Source organism: Anas acuta, chromosome 2, assembly GCF_963932015.1.
Source record: "Anas acuta chromosome 2, bAnaAcu1.1, whole genome shotgun sequence".
Lineage (NCBI taxonomy): Eukaryota > Metazoa > Chordata > Aves > Anseriformes > Anatidae > Anas > Anas acuta.
This window is the reverse complement of record NC_088980.1, coordinates 123,427,372-123,450,207: the sequence shown is the minus strand read 5'-3', so window position 1 is coordinate 123,450,207 and position 22,836 is coordinate 123,427,372. Positions and strand designations below refer to the sequence as shown.

Here is a 22,836-nt window from a genome sequence, read left to right as displayed (position 1 = left end):
CATCTTGCCACTGCTGCTCTAGCAAACTGGGAAATGAATCTCCTCTAAGGCTCCATGACAGTGCTAAAGAGATGCTACTGAACGGGTGATTCAGCATGCCCATAGTTGTGCTCCCAGACCATCAGAAAAGGTTTTGGAGACCCTCTTTCTAAATAAGTACCTTTTAAAAGTAGTAATTTACAAGCAAAACAGTGGGGAAAAAAAAAAAAAAAAAAAAAAAAAAAAAGTAGAAACGTAGGGTGGCATATGGCCAAACTTTTGACTTAATTTCACCACAGGTTGCTTTTTATTTACAAGCAGCTAATCCCCTCTCAAACTACACAATGGAGCAGCCATTGGCAAAGGCAGGCAGATAAAATTGGCATGCCTCTGTATTGTTCTTGCTAATCTGAACCATTAACAGAAGGGTGAGAAGGCTAGTTTTGTCATTTAAACAGGCTTAAATCCTTTCACCAAATGAGCTTTTGTCTACATAGAAGAATGCATCTTGGAAATTTAAGGGGTTTCTGTTAGTGTTGCATTCTCAAGTTGACTTGGCTACAGGAATACCAACCTGTTTATTTGGCCCCCATACTGTAAATGCAAGAATTATTTCCAGCTGTCAAAATCAAAAGGGGTTCAACCTGATTAAATCATTTCTCAGAGGTGAAACAGGATGAGATTATAAAGTGCTAAGAAGCAGCTATTTGAAATCCTGGACTGCACCTGTGCAACTAAATCTCCATTTATACAGGTGCTTTTCAAATTGGATTTGAACCTTTAAATTCCCTGATTCATCCCTTGGAAAACCACAGAAGCTCAAATAACTAATGAAATTCAGAGACAGAAAGGCTTAAAATAGTTTCAAGCTGTGAAGTAAGGCCTCAGACTAACTATGTTCTTTGATTCATTGTTGATGCGACATATCAAGCATAAACATAAGTTGCCCAACCCAGATGCCAGAGGTTATAGGGTAGTAATTTAGTAAGTAATTTTTCTTTGTTCTTTTTCTTTTCCTTTTTTTTTTTTTTTGTCTCTTTTTATTCCCCTTAGCACAGGAGAGGTCACCACCACCACAATACATATCTGAAAACCTAGGGAAAATAATTTATTAGTAGTATGATATGTTTTTGCTTTTTACCTGGCACATCTTGCACAGATATTCAATGTGACCTTTGCTTGAGGCTCAGCAGGATGAGCACTTCTAGTTTGATTGAATTTGCTCCCAGAAGACATCAGACTTGTTACTCCTTCCATTCTTAGATCATCAAGATCCTCTGCAACAAAACAGAATATGCTTAAATTTTGTAGCAATAAAGTTATTTATTCTGCACCTGCAGAATGTATTTGGCAGGATCACTTAACAATGTAACAACTCAAAAATCAGGAAGAAATCACACACAGTTATTTGAATAACACTAAGAAAAAACACTTCAGAGTATTTTTATTCATATATGTATTAGTATCCTGTTGTATTGACAGGGGTTCATTCAAAAATATTAGCATTTCCACTTCAGACTGCCTATTTTTTAATCTTTATTTTTCAAATTCATGTATAAAACAGACAACACTTGTCAATTGCTTTGTGAAGAGATGCTGTCCAATACCTTTATTTGAAACAGGGATCCACATTGAAGAGAAAACTTTGTTTTTTTGAATGTATGATTCTCTTCTGATTTTTTATTATTATTGTTATCTATTCACTTGGCAATGAAACAGTATTACTAAGATGAAAGTACTAAACTCCCCAAAATGGAAAATAGATACATATATCACATCAAAAGAGACCATGTATTTATAACTACCATATTGCTGCATCAGCAACAAATAATAATAACTAGATTTTATACTATTGTAAAATCACTCCCGCTTTGCAGGAAGACAGCTGAGGCTCTTGGAGAACTGTTTGCCCCAGATCATTCTGGAATTGTGTAGCTGAGTTAGAATGTAAATGAAATCTCTTGGTTTACAGTCAGGACATTCTTAACATAATCTATTTATTTTTTACTAACATATAAAATTGGCATATTATGTATACCTACTGTATCCATAAAGCACTACGTAAAATTGTTTATAATTCAATTAGATTCTAGCTGAAAAATAAACGAACAAAGCACTGACTAGTTGCCATTGAATGAGCACCAACCATTTCATGTACTGACTAATGCATGTGACTTGTGGTATACAGTATGCAATCATCTAATTAAAATCTTCCAGATAATGTATACGTATACATTTTCATATATTTATGTCTACAAAAGAAACCAGATGTTAAAGAATACAAGTGAAGCAGAAAGTGTGCAAAGGCAGACTTTAGATCCTGGAATCAGATAGGGAAATGTCATGGAGAATTTTAAAATCAGAAGCTATATTCAACTGAAATTTAAAATACACAAACAGTCATTATAGATACATAATGTGGTACCGGTATGGTCAGATTGGCAGGATCATGTCATGTTAACCATACTCTTTTGGGGATACATCCATTTCAGTAAACAATATCCATTGATCATGGTAATAAAAAGAAAGAACATCAAGACTAAACTTTAATTTCTTGTCACTGAAGTGCTTGAACTAGATTTTCTTATCTGTGATGCTTCTGCTGCTTAAGAAAGCTCTTCCCCTCCCAAAATTCCTTGTCTTGGATATATAAATTGACAGTTCCACTGAATTTTCTGGCATCCGTTTCCACAACTTTTCCTTCAAACTTTATCTAAAATTTTATATATTCAAAGGACTTGGAAAGCTATATGATAAAGAATTATAAAATCAATCATCTACGAGTCATTTCAGAGAAAGCATTACATATTTGGAATATATTATGTATTAAAATAAATAATGTTTAATTGTGTTTTAAAGATGTGTGAAAAGTTCCATATTTTTTAACAGATGTAAACCACTGGACGCATTACAGTTTAAATGAAATTGAAGCATATGCCTCATTCTTTTTCCCCATGAACAGATGTGATTTCTTTAAATGAGGTTTTCAACTGTTCTCTGCTTGATTAACTTTTGGCTTTCTGACGACTACTAAGACTGTTTCAATTGAACAATAACATAGGCTGCCCTCTACCATACCTTTTATATTTGACTCTGTATATCAAAATAATTTCATTTTTACATTTTTAGGCAACACTTACCATTTTTATCTCAAGAGAAAAGTAAGTGAAACTTCATGCAAGTAACTTCAATTTCAGACGTACCTACAGCTGCAGCTGACAGACAAGTTCGCAGATGATTTTGTAGGACTGGTATATTGTCATATGCTGTTAGCCCGATAGAAGTAATCTGTACACTGAAGTGCAGATTTAGAAAAATAAAAAGCACCAAAAAGCTATTAATATTCCTATCAAAGAAGTATAATTCCATCCTCCAAATCCAAATAAAATCTGCATTCTTTGATTTAATTTTGATTACCGCACTTCTGCCTCAGTATTGAATGTTTTCAGATTCTTCTACATGCCTCTGATTTACAGAGCAGATATCAGTCTTTTTCACTTTCTTGAAGCTCAATTGAGCTTCAAGAAGCTGCCTGGTTCCCAACAGCCATAAATTTGATGGGAATTTTCAAGCTGTGGGTTAGTTTACATGTCATCTGGCAATCTTTCTGACTGACCACATCCATTATAGTCCCTTACTAAAAACAAACAAACAAATAAATAAATAAAATTAAAATAAAAATGCAATAATTTTAGTATTAAACAGTATATATATATTATGTCTATACATATATAAAGAACAAATTAAGCAATTTGGTTAAACAATTGCTGCATGTTTTGCAGAGGAATTCCTAAATAGGAATGTTTTAAAATGAATCTTAACACTGAATGCAGTAATGTATTTTAAGAATAACAAAAATAGGTTTCCAAAGGTTCAAATGTTTCTGTGTAATATTGGAAAGCATCAATCTCAGCAAAAAAAAAGGATTGCATTAAGAAGTCAATTCAGTTACAGGGCCTGGAACACTGAATCTTTTCTCTTTCTTTGTATTCTTTGCTAGACCAACTAGTGATGATATAGCTGAGCAGTTCAGTGATTTTATTGAGCAGCAGTGAGGTAATTCACTGAGAAAAAGAGATAAAAAAAAAGCCAGTTGATGATTGCTTCTGTGACAGAGGACAGGAACACTGTGAAAACTGTCAAATCCTTAGGAAATTGTTTCCTATCTTTGTACAGTGATAGGCTGGAAGTTTGAGTAAATGAGAAATAGAATAAGACTCAATCTCACTTGTACTAATAAAAACGTATTATTTCAATGCAAGACCGTGCACTGTATTTCTTCCATTTAATGTTATTTCTATGCAATTTTCTGTATGAATAGGGCATACGAAGGCCCAACATTGGTCCTATAACATTTCATTAAATATGTCCTACATTGTAAAACCAAAACAAAACAAAAAACTACAAAACAAACAATACTTTTTATTTTTCCCTCAAATCAGTGATTCAACAAAATAAATTTACAGAGCTGCAATCTTCATGCATTGCCATAACAATACACATGCTTAAAAAATGCTTAAAAGTGAGATAAAGATCACAAGTGTAATAAAGCATAGCACTGAACCAGATGTTTTCTATATTAATAATAATGCTGCACTAAGCTAAATTCTTTGTGATTTTTTATAGGCAAGTTTCATCAACAAAGGGAAGGGGGAAAGGGTATCTATTTCAGCTAAACAAGAACATGTCTCAGTAATCAGGTAACTATTTTTAAATAGGATGTTGCTCATAATTATTTATTTCCTTTCATTTTGGGGAGGAGGAGCTGGGGAGAGGAAAGAGGCAGTGATGCCAAGTATTCTAGAATCCATTCCAGATTGTTTAATGTCTTGGGATAAGAGGGTGTGCAATCCTCTTACAAGTTTCTAGAAGACTCTCAAAGCTTTCATGTTAGGGCCAGAGCTGCTCTTGCACAAACCCCTTGCTAAACATGGTAAAAGTTCAGTTGCATAGAAGGCTCACATAATACAGTTCTGTGCTACACTGTTTGATATGATTCAACCATTTTTGCCTCTTTCCTCCATCATTAAATGCCATAATTTCCCAGGAGTAATTTAAGACGTATAAGGTGCAGAGCTTGAAAAAGTCCTGATTCATCTTTAGAGAGATAATGACTGCTAAAGGTTTTTCTGTTCAGTCTAATGCTTAGAAAGGCAATAAATGTTTTCATGTGAGAGGCAATATGATAATGAATCCTGATTTATGTTCCTGCAGGCTACCAGTCAATTCTGATGCATTGCTAAAATAATGGCTTTTTCTCTGTAGCAATGAATTTCTCAAGGCAGTGTTCTTACGTCAGGACAGACATTGATGTATTGTCCATAGATGGCATTGATTTGTCACAAATTGTTGGCTAAAGGACAGACTCTTAATATGCTCTGGTATTCTCATAAAAATAAATAAATAAAGATAAAATCTACTTCATGTAATAGATCTACTCATGTTCAAGGAATTTCTGATACTTTGCATATCATACTTGTATGTTTTATATTATGTTAACCAATCATCTCTGCTTTGGATAATTTTTCTTACCAATATCAACAGAGCCCAATAAAAATCCCACCTTAATTCCAAAAGAATCGTTGGAACATGCAGGATTTAAGCTTCAAAACAGAGGAGAACCATTAATCTAGAAGGTGTAATGTGCCACTCCTGAAAGTTATGTTTAATCATTTACTTCAACCAAAGGAATACTGGAGTTATCTTGTGCAATACACTAGCTACAGAACATTTCACTTTGTTTCCTCTTACTAATCTGTTTGAGGTTATAAAGCAGACAATGGTGTTTTTTCTAATGTCTTCCCATTAACACCTTCAAAACATCAGAATTTCACTCAGTCAGACCTTTGCCACAGACAGCTGATGCAAACATCGTCCCAAATAGATCTGTCAAAAGACTTTCTCTCCTACAAGCCATTTTAGGTTCCTGAACACAATTTTCTGAAGACATCTTATTTTATAAGTATCTGAAGTTGAAAATAAATTCCATACATATTTGTGCTTCCACTGTTGGATGCAAGCAAAATTATTTGAAACCTGATTCTGCTAAGACCCTGAATTTGCATGTCCACCTCAACCTGTATCATTTGCCAATTTAGCAGAAATCTACCCCACAGTCAAAACCAACCAACCAACAAAACGGGTGCTGTAGAAAGCAATATAGTTTTCATATATCTTGAAAGAGAAAATGGATCAGTGATTAGAGTTCTCACTTTTAATTAGCAAGAGAGAGAGAACTCTCTTCAGTTTCTCAATCTTCCTATTTTAAGCTGGGACTAGACTTAATATATGAGGTAGCCTTTTCTGATGAAGTTATCCTATTTTCATTAGAGCACACTTTGATGTCTTAGATAAATACAAAAAGAACTGGCCCACAGACTCAATCTCCTAGTTACCTTCCCTTTTTCCACATGAAGAACATTTGTTTACTACAAAAACCATATTATTTGCAGGTAAGACTGTCAGAGCACTGCTTTAGGGGATGAGAGCATTTCTAAGATGTAGGGTGTCTGAGCTTCAGTCTCTTGCTCCAAATCAGGCAAATTAAGTTTAGAAAACAAGTCTTGGATCTCCCAGCTGCCCAAGCCACTCACTGGATGCAACATTATAGTATCATTTTGTTTAAATGGGAAAGTGTCCGCAGTTGAAAAGGACTGGCATTGCACTCACTTATTATTCCCTACTGGGCATCCAAGGACAAAGGATCTAGCAGCACCAAATAACCCCTGCAAACAACTGTCCCCGACAGCAACAGTAACTGACCATATAACACTGTTACTCAACCCAATAGCAATTTCAAGTACACTGGCCCAAACCATCATGTAGTTTTTATACCATGCTTTATTTTTACAATAAAGGGAATGTAATATTAATTGGAGCATGGTCATTATTTCTATATTTCCAATAAAATAAAAATTTGAATATTTCACTTGTTATATCACATTCCATAATGTATTACTTCAATTGTAGTAATTATACAACAGTACCTTTACTGTAATAGCAAAGCATCTTTGGTCTAATAAAACAGCAAAAAGTCACAATTAGAAAAATCCACAAAATAACCAGAAATTTTGGAATTCAGAAGGTGCCAAAAGGAAAGTCCTTCAATGTTAGTCCTTGGCAAAGTTTTTCTTTTTTGTATTTAGCTTAGAGTAAAAAAACTTTTTTAAATTAAAAGCAAATTTTCATTACTTCTAATCAGTTCCACTTCTTATGTCATTTATTTATGCACTCACTATATTTATTTTAATATGCAATTCAGACCTCATTCCAAATCTGTATTCTTAAGGAAAATCAACATGGTTTAATCTATTACTGTGGCAAAGCTTTTGTTTGTTGTTGATTTTCTTTGATCAAAGTTTTTAAAAAATCAATTTAAAATATCAGAACATAAGAAAGGAATGCATATTTAAAAGGTCTCATTTCATTTTTAATTCCAGTTTGTTTTTTATTTTCTAACAGAGTAGCCAGCCATAATATTTTTCAAGCAGGCTTGGTTAATATACTACAGATGTTCCTTAAAATATAGCTAAAATCCTGAATTTCACATGACATTGTCACTTACATGTTGCTTCATTAAATCTATTTTGAATACTGATCATTTTTGTAAAAAATCATACAAACAACAAACAATTATCTAAGATAAATAATAATTAATTAATTCAACAGTACAGATCAATAAAACTAAACCAACAATAGTGATTTTTCAGCCAGAGAAGATGCTAAAAATCAATTTAGTTTTGTACGAAACAATTTTTGCACTGAGGACTATATTCATATTTCTTTGCATCCATGTAGTTTACTCTACCAGCCCCTTGACAGGATTAAATTTAGCTGGCTTGTTAAGAGGCCAGTGGAAATTCATACACTTTTTATTGAAATGAAAGTTGAGGCAAAGGATAAAAAGTACAAATAAACTTATATCAAACATTTCTAGTAACGCTGGACCTTCCAACTGCTTTCTATTTAAAAAATCACTAGTACAAGCATTTCTGTGCCAGTCCTCCATCATCTGTACGTTTTCTTTCATAAACCTATCTAGCACAAGGATTACTATAGTGGAAATATCTCTCTTTCCCCAACTTTTATATAAATATATATATATTTAATTAAAGTGATCACACTTCCAATGTAGTCATACACCATATTTGTCTTTCAGAGTATGTTCAGGAATACAGAAACACACTAAGGGAGACATTATAGTCCTAGCTGAGACAGACATATCTATAATTCAATGATGATCACCAAAAAGTTAGATAACAAGTTAGAAGAAACAAACCGTGAATCTTTGTTATTGCTCTTCAAACTTCTGCTTAGCTGCAAAGGAATAAATGCCCTCCATATTACCTCTGCTAACTGGGAATCAAAGATAAGAATGAGTATAAGATGGCATCCAATGACTTAAGCTCCATTTCTTCCAGCTCCATCCCTCTATCAGCTTGCATCAACTCTGCTTTGTCCTGGGACAAGACCATCTGTTTTCTATCACTATCTGTATTTTGGCCAGACACTGGGACATCTGGAAGACCGCACTGTCTATACTCAGAGAAGCAGACACTGAGCTGGATACCATCAACATACCAATGGCATCACAGCTGACAGTGCATGCTCTTCCTCATTCATTGATTAAATTCATACCACTATTGTCTTTTGAGAAAGGGTAAAATAAAAATTTTAAATATGATTTTATGTTCTCAGCTGGGTCAAGCAGCCAAACTAGCAGGTATGTCAAAACTATCCCACAGAGCCTACAGATCATACAGGTAATATAGTTCCAAATAAACACCACAGTTTTCTAATAATTGTTTTATTGAAGAGGAGTGTACGCTTCAACAAAACAAAACAAAACAAAAATTTATTTAGTTAAAAACCTGTGTGGTTGGGAGTGCTGTATAAATGCTACTTACTCTGTTGGAAATCTGTTTTCTGTAACCTACCCATTCAGTGCACTGTTGGGTTATGCTTACTCGTGCTTTTGGTTTGGATAAAAGAAAATTAGAAGGCTTTTGGATTTCCTACAACATTTGCACAACCATACTGAAATACAAGAAAGAAAGCTGGCTGGAGTGGAAAATAATCTATAAATGTGGTACATGTAATACATGTGGTTGCTACACTTCCACTGAATACTGCAGTACAAGATTACTGCATAAATAATAAATCAATCATTGCAACATGTTAGTTCATGTAATATTAGCTTGTGCCTACTATCATAGTACAGATCATAGAGATACATTTGCTTTTACTCAGTGCTGTTATCTTCTGGATTTGAATTAGAACCAAACATTTCTGCAGATAATTTCATTTCAGAACTATAAAACCATCTTGTAAGTGAATCATATAGTGTCAGCTGACTATTCTGCTTCTCAAGACATACAATGTTAAATCATGACTCCATTGAACTCAAGTGAAATTTGCCATTGACTCCAACTCTGCAAATTTATCTAAAACATTGCAAGATTCTCTCTTTTGGGTTTTAGCTGATTAATGTAAGAGCTGTGAAACTCCAATAGATCTTGAGATGTATGTTTAACTCTGGAGTACACAGCAGTAGAACAGATTATGAGCCACATCCCCTGGTGGTCACTGCATGCCATCCCCTGCAGAGTATAAAAACTGCAGGTTAACCATACAAAGCAATTCTTTCAATTGAGAGGGAGAGAGAGATTCCAGAATGCAAAGCCTGTTCAACATCAGGTAGCAAATATTTCTCAACATTTCTCATGTAAAACAAATAAATAAATAAATAAAAATCAACAAAACAAAATAAACAAGGATGAAGGAAAGAAAACCTTTGGAAACACAATCTCTACACACCGGAAGGAGGCAGCAGAAAAGAATATATCATATCACAGAAGATAACTGACTAACTCAATACGTTTTCCTTCTCAGAAAGAACCAGATATACTAAATTCCTAAACTGCCATTAGTTCAACTGATAAACATTAACCTCATTTGATTTTTAGGTTAAGTGCAAACTTTACCAAGAGAAGGAACACAGAAAATACATAAATAAATAGATAGATAGATAGATAGATAGATAGATAAAGTAATACAAACTAAAAGCATCTCGACAATATAGAGCAGAAGAGACCTATTTAAGCAATAAATAAATAAATAAATAAATAAATAAAATCAGGTAGAATTGCATCAAGAGGAGATTTAGGACAACACAAAGGGCCAGGTGATTCATGTATTTCAAGCACACTAACACAGTTCTCTGGCCCTGAAATACTATTAGCGTAGGTGGTAGTCGAATGAGGTCAAGCTCCAAGGTGCTAACCAGCAGTCACTGACGGTACAGTTCTGTAATCTAGTAGCTTGCTCCTAGTGACAGAGAAAGTCCCAGTTCCATCCTTCCCTTCCACAATTCCCACTGATATGGTTGCTCCCTATCTTTGATTCTTGTTTGACCCCACTCCAAGCTCATTCAGGGCAAAAATATTCTATTATTTGCTGGAATCTTTTGTGCCTGGTTCAGTGCATTGGCACACTGAGGGGTAATCCAAACATTCAAGTCAATATAAATCAAATGACAAGAGCATACAGCCAAGAGTGGAAGAACAGTGGAGGAATTGGAACCACCATCTTTAATGAAAGAGAAAAATCTACCACACTGTTAGGCTCAGCCCACCTCTCAGAGCTGTACCCTAAGGTGTAAAAGCATTAGGTATTTAAACAACACTAACAATTCAGAATACCAATGTGTTGCTCCAGGACAAAAGCACTGGAACAAATATATATATACATATTTATAAAATATATATATATTTAGAGAGAGAGAGAGAAAAAGAGAGAGAGAGAGAGAGAGAGAGATAATAAATATATGCTTCTCAAAGTATCAGAAATAAAAGTAAGGAGGACATCTTTTTAATACTGATGGAATGATTCCACCATCTGCAACTCACTGGGACATTTTAAGGACCTGAAAACTTAGGGCAATTTTGATTCTCTCAAGACAAATGTTTTTTAAAAATTCTATTTTATCAGAATATGCAGATATGTATTCAGGAATGCATTTTCGATATATGATTCTTAGTAGTATGTTACTGTATTAAAGATACAATTTTGGATTTTTTTTCTTTTTTTAATTACATGTATTACATTTGCTGTCTGTTTTCTCTTATTAAACTGAGTAATACCAAGCTGATATAACGTATTATGATTAAACTTATAAATAGGCTTGAAGCAGGTTAAGATCTCTTGCTATCAAAACCATTCTTGTCACCTTTTCTTTGTCTGTTTTAGAGCGTGTCCCAAATGACATTTTTAATTAACCATGTACACTCAAAGTTCCCTTTCAGAAGCATGAGCCTCATATAACTTTACTCCAAAACTGTCCAGAGCCAAAAGCTTTCCCAGCTGTCAAAACCTTCCACTATTCCCTATCACCCGAGCAGCAGCTCTGCTTAGTTCATAGACCTTATCATAACAATTCCAGCAAGCACCCTGAGTAAATACCCATAGCAGCTAACAGTTTCTCGTCACACCAGTGAAAGTCTCCTATTCTAATGCTTAATGTTGTTTCAGGTATCATCTACTTGTGAAATATTTATCTATGTGAAGATTCAATATAATGTGAAATATTGCCAAATTATTATTTCTAATTTACAAGCTAGAAATTATGTCCAATATGAACAAACCAAAACCATAAAACAAATTCTAAAGAAAAAGCTATCAAAAACAGGATTGCCAATGCAATCATGGTATAATTACTATGTTTACAGAATTTAGAAGTTCATTCTAACATAAGAGCTTTGACTCCCTAAGCAAACCCATTATTTGAGCATCCTCACCAAGACTTCTAAACACATCAATAGACAACTGATGTGCAAAGAAAAAAATAACTAGTGGTCAGCAGCTAGACCTTAACAATATTTTGTCTCCCGGAAGTACATGTACGTTTAGAACAGTTGACAAACCAAGTACAATTTATTTATTTTTTTATGAATGAGTATTCATAAAAACATTATGTGAGTATTCATTTAAAAAAAAATAAAAAATGTGACTGACATAATCCAGTTGCTATTCATTTCCTGAAAAACAGCAGGAAAATGAGTTCCTGTCAGAAATGTTCAAAAATGTCAAAAGACTTTTTTCTCCAAGGACATCCAAATATGCGTGAATCACATTTGATAACATCCCCTGAAAAGATGCATCTTTCTGTACAGCCAAATAGAGAAAAAGATCTGCAAACTGTTGTAAGACACCCTGCTAAGTCTCCTTTGTCCCAAACATTACTTATAGTACTTCTGCTTTCAAGTGACAGCGTTTGAATAACTAAATCTTGACATTCTGAGGAATAGCCTCACCACAGCCATTAATTCATATTCGCCTATGGTCATATATACACTAACTGAGAGTCACAAATATAAATGAAATGATACATAAAGTTCCTTTTTTATATATAAAAATGGTAACCATTCAGTAAGCTTATGAGTATCATATATAACACATACAGTAATCCGTGTCAAGAAAAAGCTTTTGACTGTGATGTGCTGGAGTAATCTTTTAGACATAACAGGTGAACAAGAAGAAACAATTCTGTAAGTAAATTAGAAATGACTGTATTTGCCATGTGTAGGAGAGAAATGAGGACTCGCACAGAAGGGAATATATGCTCAGTTATTCTTTATACTACACATTGGGACCACCACAGTGAGTGGTATCTGCTTGGTCAGCCATGTGTAGGACACGTACCCATCTATAGCTTTCTGCAGATGAAACTAGCTGTTTTGTCTTCAGGTTCTCAGAAATCTACAAGCAATGGGAGGAAAGTTACCACTTAAAAACTGTAAAACCTGCATGTGGTAACTAAGACTCATCTTCCCAGTCTTAAAGTTTCATGTTTTCAGTTGAGTTCAACTTGGCAACAGATTACATATAAGAATAAAAATATTAGTAATACATGTAGATTTGCATTTTATATAAGCCATAAATCCTGATTTATAACAATCATTTATAAATGATAGTGATAAATAAACATTTTATATAATACAAATGTTACTTTTTACAGCCTACTGGAGAATATATTAATTCTCTGAAGAATCTTGAAGATGAAATTTCACATCAGAAGAGACATGACTCAAGAAAGGATTATACGCAACATTAGTTTGGTAATTCAATGGTACCATTTATAGTTTCAAAAATAGGAAAATTCAAAAGTCAATAACATTTAAAAATACTGCAATACGGCAGACAAAAAAAGGAAAGTATATTCTTTATCTTTCTCGGACAGAATATGTATGTAACTACCACTTTTTATTATGAACTATGCCTTTAAGAACAATTTTGTATTCTTATTGTTTCATTTCCAACATCTTTTCAAGTTTTAATTCTTATTGAACTGAAAAGAAAAAAGTCTTTTTATAACTTCTGTTTTTAATAAAATAAGGGGAGAAACCTTTTTGAAGCCACAACTGGATTTGTCTCTCTTTGCATCTGGTTAAAAATCAAAACTGAAAAATCCTATTATTTGCATATTTATTTGTATTTAATTATTCCCAGGTCTGTAAACTTTCTCTGAAGAGAATTAAAGGCATGGAGTGACTGTAATTCTCTTCATTTCTATTTTATTCCTTCATTATTGGATACTTCAAAGATATTTCTTTAAGAGCAGAAACTTGGGCTACACCAGTGTTGCCCAGAAAAGAGTAAACTAACAAATGTACCCTTTTGTTTGTATTCAGAACTCCGCCTTCTGTCACAAACACACAGTGGAACCTTGAATGTTCAGTCCAGGAATGAATAAACTTCATGCATCTACCATCATATATATACATACATATCCTATTAAATTTCCATTTCTTCTTCAGCTACTCGATATCTCAATATTTCGCTAAGCATTTCCATCTTTATTTTTATATGTTCTTCCAAAAGTGACTCACCATCTCTCTTCACATTCACTCCCAGTGAAATCTTGGCTTTACACCCGTCAGTGGCCAAACTCTTATTTCACTGCAGTGCAGGCAGGATTTAACTCTTTTAAGTGCTTCCTGTTCAGCTTATTGTTCCAAGACAGTGAGGATTTAAGAAGCAGTTTCACAATCAGTTTAAGCTAAACTAAGTCTGCACTGGCACTGAAAGAGTCACACCTGCCTTTCTCCCATTTCATCTGACCAACACTTACCATTCTTGCGCTGGCTATAGTTCCTGTGTAGCTCACAATTAGCTGGGTGAGGGAGCTCATCTGTTTTAAAGTTCTCTCTGTTTTTCTACATTGATTATTGGCCCAGTCTAAACTCATTCTTCAATATCTTTTTGCAGGTTCCTTGCTCAGATATGGACTGTCTCCAACGGTCAAAGAGAATAGCTGACTTGAAAATACAGCTGAGCATGTTTTCAATTCAATGACCAGTGATACAAAGCCAGTTAACCATACACAACCCTGGTTTAAAATCATTGAATCCTAGAATCATAGAAAGATTACCACCAATGTCACGCACTAACCCATGTCCCCAAGCACCACGTCCAACCTTTCTTTGAACACCCCCAGAGATGGTGACTCTACCACCTTCCTGGGCAACCTGTTCCAATTGCTCTTTCTGAGAAGAAACATCTCCAATTTTCCAACCTAAACCTCTCCTAGCGCAACTTGAAGCCATTCCCTCTAGTCCCAACACCTCACAATGGCACATTTTCCTCTCCTGGGACGTTTATTCCTGGCAGGAGGCATCCTGAGGCCTAACTACACCCCGAAGTTTCCATTTCCCCATGCTTTTACCCTCACCTCCCTCACGATAGAGGGTGGGGGCCACCACCTCCCACTCCCCTCCTGCTTTACCACCCTCTTCTCCTCATAACCCCCCCTGCTTTAGAAACAGAGAGTCCTTCTGTTACAAATAAAGACCTGAAGCATGGAGTGAACCAAGTGACTTCCCAAAAATCTGGAGGTTCTGGTTTGGGGCAAGAGGGAAGTGTGCTGCGCTGATCCCATGGCAACAGCAGTTTCTAACATATGAGCAGCCTCTGGCACACATTCTCCCCAAGCCCTGTAGGTTTTGTTTCTTCCACAGCTGCACACTTTGTTCTAATTTTCATCCTCCCCACCATGACACATTAATGGGGAAGCATCCAGATGTCCTCAGCCCCATCCCTATTCCTATCCCTGTCCTCAGCGCCAGCCCCATAACCCTGGGGGTTCCATGGGCTCCATCTGGGCTGGAGCTGGGGCAGCACCTGTAGGTGACTGGGACAGACTCCCAAAATGTGCCCTTTTTTGTGTTTTGCTGAGTTTGGGCCCATTTGCTCTCAGCTCTACAGGGTTGCCCTCCGGTTCTGATTTCTGCTGGAAGCTGCTATCTGGCTGCAGGTGCCTAATTAGCCAGGTGCTAATGAAGTGCATGCAAATGCCCTTTTGACCCCAGCACAGGCAGCAGAAGCGGTGAAGGAGTTCAGGGCTGCACAGAGCTCTCAGTTGGCTCCGGCAGCAGTGAAGGGACAAAGTCAGTGGCTGGATGCTCCTGGTAGAGTCTCCCCCTGGCCTCCATCCCCACTCGTTGCTTCTTCCTCCTTCAAACATGAACTTCTGGACCAGGCACATCCAAGCTGGACACGTGCTTGGGCTGCTTTCTGAGGTCACCCACATATCCGAGTCTGGATGTTCATGCATATCTGAATCTAGAAGATTTTAACTTAAATTAAAGGGGTGGGATGGGAGAGCTTTGTGCCCCCTGTGGATTGCCATGCTCACACCCCTGTTTCTCCCAGGGGATGGATGTGGTCCTCTGAAGCCTTCTGCCTGGAGACCATTGCTCTCTGCAACCTTGGCCACTGTGAGGTCCTTCTGGCCACAAGGCCACTGCTCCTGTGGAAGCCTCACGCTGCATGCTGGAGAGATCTCATGAGATGGGACCATTTTAGGTGCATTTTATTAGGGTTTTGGTAAATAAAGTAATACAGTTCTGTGATGAATTTCGGCATGGAATTGTCTTTTCCTCCCTGTAAAGGGAATCAGACTAATTCATTGAAGAAAAAAATAAAAGATACTAACAGAAAGGAACTTCATAGAAAATAACTATATAGTTTTGTCACCATAAAACATCATTTTTATATTCTTTGGAATGTACAGCCAAAATCCTGCATGCTACAATTTGAGGATATATTCAGCACATATTAGAAATGAGTTTTAGGAGTCATTTTGACTCTACTCTGCCCTGGTCAGGCCTCACCTGGAGTACCGTATCCAGTTCTGGGCTCCCCAGTACATGAAAGACAGGGATCTCCTGGAAAGAGTCCAGTGGAGGGCCACAAAGATGATACGGGGCTTGGAGCATCTTCCCTATGAAGAAAGGCTGAGAGACCTGGGTCTGTTCAGCCTGGAGAAAAGAAGACTGAGAGGGGATCTCCACAATGTATGTAAATATCTGAGGGGTGGGGGACAGAAGGATGTAGCCAACCTCTTCTCAGTGGTTTGTGGGGATAGGACAAGGGGCAATGGCGGCAAGTTAGAGCACAGGAAGTTCCGCTCTGACATGCGAAATAATTTCTTCACGGTGAGGGTGACGGAACACTGGAACAGGCTGCCTAGGGAGGTTGTGGAGTCTCCTTCTCTGGAGATATTCAAGGCCTGTCTGGATGCCTACCTGGGCAGCCTGCTCTGAGGAACCTGCTTTGGCAGGGGGGTTGGTCCGGATGATCTCTCGAGGTCCCTTCCAACCCCTACAGTTCTGTGATTCTGTGATTTTAACAATTTTTCCTTTGGATCTAGTTTATGCCAAACTATTGTCATTATCATCACTGCAGTAGAAGTTAAGCAGCAAGTTAACAGAAACTGCCAAAATTTTCATAGCTCCAAGGCAAATGCTTAGAAGATAAAGATGTTCTAAAAAGCTATTAAGCTTAAACCAATACTCCTGTCTGCAGGAAAACCAACTAAACCAAACCAACCCAACCAACCAAAAACCAGTAAATGTAATAAAAGTATTCAGAATACAGAATTACATAGAAGAGCTTTCAGTGTCAACTCATACTTATTACAGCCCCAGAGACTTCAAATGATTTAATATTAAAGATAATTCAGATATTTATATTTAAATCTAGCATCTTTCCTCTTTCTTGCCCCGTTACATGTCCATTGGCACTCTTTCCTTACTTAGAGTTGGTGTTTGGATGTGGTCTTACAGTACTCGCCTCTCCCTCACCCTCGCAGTCCTCACTAATTATGTGAAGCTTCCTTGTAGCTATTTTTGGCAGTAGACAGACATCCTTCATCTGAAATGCTCTTTTAATTTATTTTTGTTTTCCATCATTTTTATTGCGGGATGCTATACACTGATTTCCTCTTATTTATCTTATGAATTCTCATGGTTTCTGAATTTCTCATATCCCAAATTCTCTTATGTATTTGTTTCTGTTATCTACAGACTTTCTCTCCATTGCCTTTGCTACATTTTGCCATTCTCATCTTTGGTACATTAGCTATCAAAATGTCCTACAGATAATAGTACTTATAGCCAGTATATTCACATACAAGAACTATGTCTTCATGAATGAAGGGTCATTAAACAAAATGCAAGAGAAGCCAGCAGCACTACAATTGTTGCACTGCTGTTACTGCAGCAATGAGTCTAAGACAGCATACAACTTGAAAACTCAAGGTATTGTGTGCCACACTAACCCTGTGAATCACAGAAAAAGCTAAAGAGCTCACTGGTTTCCTCAAAATTGCTACATATATGATGGGGGTGTTGGTGTTGGGGGGAAATAAAGAAGGAAGGGAGGAAGAAGAGAGGAAGGAAAGAAAAGGCTGGCTGGACTTGCTAGCACTATCTGACTTGGAGTGCTTAGAACTATACTTTGCAGGGTAGTCATAGTAGTTACTGCTGTATAGATAATGCTACATGGTGGAAGTTTTGTTATGTAATTTGCTAAGGCAGCAATCAAAGTAGATAGATGGGATACTTAAAATTTTAGATGCACTGTAGTTCTTTAGAGGTACTTTTATTTATTTTTTGTTTTCAATTTCTATTTTATCAAGGATTACTGAATCTAATTTTGAGTTACCTTTTTGAAAAAGCACGTCTCCTTTCCACTTTGCTATAAATGATCTTTTACCTCACTCTATCGTTTCTTCTCCCTGCTTATTCTTTCCCCATTCTTTCTTGTCTTTTCAGCAATTACAACCATTTGAAAAAAAAGTATATTACACCTAAACTTAGTTTTACAACACACAGAACACTCAGAATCTAGTGATAGAATAGTGCAAAACACTATTAGAAAGAATGGCTGGGAAAGCAACTGTCTTTTAATATATGCTGAATCAATGGTCTTCAAGTAAGAACAGGTGATAATGGATTGGATTTTTTCATGCTGTTTACTGTTTGTCATATTATTTACTGCTATCAGCATTCAAAACTGCATTTATCTTCTAGTTTTTAAACCTAATGCTTCACTTGATATTGTATTATGCAGTAGGAACCCACACATTGCAACAAAAAGTAAAATTATAACTCTTGTCTGGTAAGGGAAGAAAATACGAACAAAAAAAAATGTACAGGTAGTTTATTCTGTAATCACTGAAACTAATGAATCTTGAATTCCTCTGGCTTTGTGTTATATCCCAATAATTCTTTCACACTACTTTCAGTTGTATCCCTCTACAATTCCTATATTATCCTTTTCCTTGCATTCTGCCCATCTTCCCTCTATTCCTCTCAAACAGTTTGTCCCAAATTGTTGGGCAAGACAGCAGCTGCTTTGGTTAATTCAAAGCCATAATACTGATCAATCTGCAATAGTACTTCTTCAGTTATTACTGAAGCTTCAGGGGCACTGCTGATGAGACTCTCTTATGTCCAGTTACCAATCTGCAGTAAATTGGAAGAAATTTCATGTATGAGGCCTTTCAAATTCTGTTGAAACTGGTCAGTAGCATGACTAGTTTCTAGAATGAGAACTCAAAGGCAGATGGGCACCTTATAAAATCATGCAAGAGCTCAAAAAAACATCAAACCACAGGCTGAAAATGGGGCAGAGGGGAACAGTAAGCAGGGAATATCACTACAGGTTTACATCATACTAAACTCATGGCTTTGCAACTATATGACTATGAACTGTTCCACCTGCTAAACACATTCTGGATAAAACAAGCATCTCTCTTTTTACCAGATTTCAGCAGTGACAGTGCACTTTTATCAGCTTTTGCCCTTGAAATATCACACTTGCGAGGTCTCAGGCAGACTTGCCCTGGCTGACATTGCTACCAGCCAAAAACATTTTCCCCTCCTCTGACAGGCACTGCGGCCTTCCTAGGCAGAACCAGACTTCCCTAATGCACCGGCCTGAACACTATAGTGTTTCAGAAGTTGATTTACAAGGGGATCAGATGTCTCTGCCCTGAGGACTTCCATATCTATTAAAGGTGCAGGGCAAGGCAGATGGCTGAGGGTGGCAACAACCAGTTGGCCAGTCTGTCAGAGCCCGAAACAGAAAGAGTTTATTCTCACTAACAATTTTGTTTGCCTTTTTTCATTCCTTCACTAAACTGATGTGTATAAAACTCTTCTGTTTCTTTGTGTATCCAGTCATTTCCCTCTTACGTTTCCAAACTTTCTTCCCTTCTGCTGTCTGCTCTGTGGTGACTAGAATGACAGCCTTTATCCTGAACTGGGGTATCTCACTGGATACACACGGACAACTGAAAGACATATGCAAGAAGTTAAACAGGATATGCAGTGCAGACAATCCTACACTCTGAATTAATAGTGTGGCTCAGAGGTACCTGGCTCCTTTTATGTTCACAGCTGTTACAGGCCTGCAAGCACCACAACTGTTTACATTAATAGTCTGAAAACTGTAGCAGTAGTTCAAATCATTCTTTTTCATGTGTTCCCTGACATTTCTCAGCAACAAATTTCATTGACTGTCATGCTGTTGAGTTTTAGAAAATTCTTCATTAGATTTTGGTCTTGACCATCTTGGATAGTTTTGTGTAATGTTGCAAATGTTTAACTTGTCACCTCCCAGTGGAGAGTATTAATATATCGATCAACAATATGTTAAAGAGGTACTCCCCCGTTAGTTGATTGCTTAGTATTTCTATTCGTCTTTAGTATTCTCTTATGACAAGTTTTGACAAAGATTTTTTACGAAATTCCAAATAAGTCATACCTACTGGCACTCCTTAATCAATATTTTGCTGACACACTCATAGAATCATATTTATAAACACAAAAACAGAAAAGACAGCTTCACTCAAGCCTAGTGACTAAAACTTTTAGTGGCTTTCTATAGAGAAAAATAAACTTGACATCACCGTGCATATCCACCCTTTAAAAAAGGGAAAATTGCCACCACTAACATGGTAAAGTTACTAAATATTGAGAGAAAAGAGAAAGCAGTAATCAAGTATTTAGTGTTTCAGCCCAATATTAACCTCAGAAGCAATGGCATAGCTCACATCTACTTCATATCAGAAGCTGTGAAATATTTATACAGAAATATATACAAAAAGTCCGTTGATGTCCTCTTTATCAAAACCGCATCTAGGTAACTAGAATTTAATCCAATTGCATAGGTAAACTCATTGAAAATTTTAAATATCAAATTTCAGATGAGTCATACCAATGGAAACAAGTTTTCTCATCAATTCAACTTTTGTTAGTTTTAACTTAAAATAAGAATTTACTTTTAAAAATTGTATTTCTACTTTTACTACCCAAGATGTTGGTTAATACAAAAATGCTGGGCTCTGTAGTGTGTAGAAAGATATTCACTGGGAATTAATGACACCATGACATTACATATCAGCTGACAAACCTTTAACCACATCCCAGAAGTGATGCTGGCAACATACATGGAAACACACTTCTATAATTCTTGACAAGTCTTGCAATGACTGGATGCAATAGAAGTGTTCTGATGTATACTGACAAAACATATGGGTCTGGAGAGGTTAACAGGAAACAAAACAGAACTTAACTAACTATTCATTTATTCCCAGTGAGATACTGGACATGCAAACACTTGAATACTGCTATACCAGTCACAACTAATCTTCATATATAGGTGATTTGAAATATTGCTTAGATGTGATGCCAAACCACTAAGAGTGAAAGTCTAATTTACAAATTTTGGAAACTGCATTCTGTGGCAAAGATACAAGTTAAAAATGTGTATTTTGCATTCACAATTTTGTCAGCAGAACCCTTCCTTATATTAAGTGATTTGGTAAATCCTGGCAGCTTTGATGTAGCTAGATTCCACCAAGAAAACATGATCAATTTCACAGCCAGGATCCATTTATTTCGTATTGGGCAGCCTGCCTTTAAGGAATGATGCAATACCCATCCTTTCTTTCAGAAAACGTAATTCTGAGCTGATAATGAAAATATAACCTTGGTGTTACCTGCTCTGTATTTCAAACGAGTTTCATGTTAATACTTTTTCCTAGTTGAAGGTCATTAAGAGTATCTCAGAGACAAACTAACAGTGTATGACTGATATTCAGATGTCCACGTTAATCTTTTCAGCTAAATTCAAATATACTTCATCCCCAAAATACCAAGTTTCCCATGCTTCTACCCAATCCAGAGCAGATTTACTCTGGTTTATTTATACAACAGCAAGAACATCTGTCTCAGAGACTGATGCTGGAAGCACTGGCTTCTCACTGAAAGAAATCTGCCTGTGGGTATCACACAGAGAACATACCAGGCTAAGTATCTACTTCTCAGACAGAGCAAAAGGCATTGTAGTTTCCAGGAAGCTGGAAGCCAGAAGGTTAAAGAAGCTCTAGCTCTAACCAAGGGTCAGATTCATAGGCGGCATGCTGAAACCAAAATGCCATTATAACCCTGGCTCCTAACTGCAGAGTTCAGACACGCACCACGCTTGTAAACTCTGAGATAGGTGGTCCAGGTCAGTAATTGCACAATCCACACAGGAGCTGCCCCAGAGCCACAGATCTTGTCAGTCCCATGTGGCTCTTCCGTGAAATTGACATTCTTGTCGATTTCACAGCTACTATTAGGAGGGAAACTGACAAGAATGTCAATTTCATCAGACTGCAGCAGGGACTTTTCAAAGCAAATTTCAAAATTCCTGTTTCAGTCTTATTTGGGCCATTAAAAAAATTGTCTCTGCTAGCACACTGCAATACTCACTCTTTTTCTTTGAGGAATGCCATGTGAACTATAAATATTACAATTTCAAAACTAAATTGAAATGAAAAGTAAAAAACAAAACCAACTAAACTGCCCCTCAGAATGATCCCTAGGGTACAGGAAACACAAAACAGATTAGAAAGATGTAACTAACTGTCAGGGGAATGTCAGGGGAACAGTCTATGTTTTTATTAACAACAAACTACAAGAGCGCTATGATACTTGTTCTTAAACTGTAATTCTTGACTTCATATTTATAACCTTAGAACAATCCTCCCCTACATGTCAGTGTCTTGGGAACTGCTAGCAATAAAGAACAGCAAAGTCTTGGTCACAGGAAAGATTATTTATATGAAATATATGTGTATATGTATGTATTTCATACATATGTGTAATATGCATTTACGTCCATTACAGTTCACTTTTATGGAGGTATGTACTTGAGACCATTCATACAAATGCAATGAACTTCAGGTGGAAAAAGTAACATTTTTTTCCAATGATAGAGATTATGATGCTGAAGAAAAGGACTGATTTCCAGATCACTCCAGGCATATTCCTGAAAAAGGCATTCAAGATGGAGACATCTGTGACAAGCACAGCTGCAGCTGTTGAAAAACCTTCAGTGTATTCCAGAAACCTCCAGAAATTTTCAGTTTCTTATATTATTAAATATTTGCAATTTCAGCTCATTTTTTTATACCTCCCATACCTCTCAAAATACTTTTATTTTATTTTTTTACTTTCTTATTGA

General features: G+C 36.3%; 1 protein-coding gene across 6 annotated transcripts in view; it reads right to left on the bottom strand.

Moving 5' to 3' along the window:
* The window catches only part of C2H8orf34 (chromosome 2 C8orf34 homolog), a 188,309-nt gene that overhangs the window by 73,191 nt on the left and 92,282 nt on the right, over window positions 1-22,836 (bottom strand). For all 6 annotated transcript variants that reach the window (XM_068672046.1, XM_068672047.1, XM_068672045.1 and 3 more), the window contains one exon: window positions 1,121-1,256. In XM_068672046.1, coding sequence (XP_068528147.1) covers window positions 1,121-1,256 — 136 coding nt within the window. The remainder of the gene's footprint in view (window positions 1-1,120; window positions 1,257-22,836) is intronic.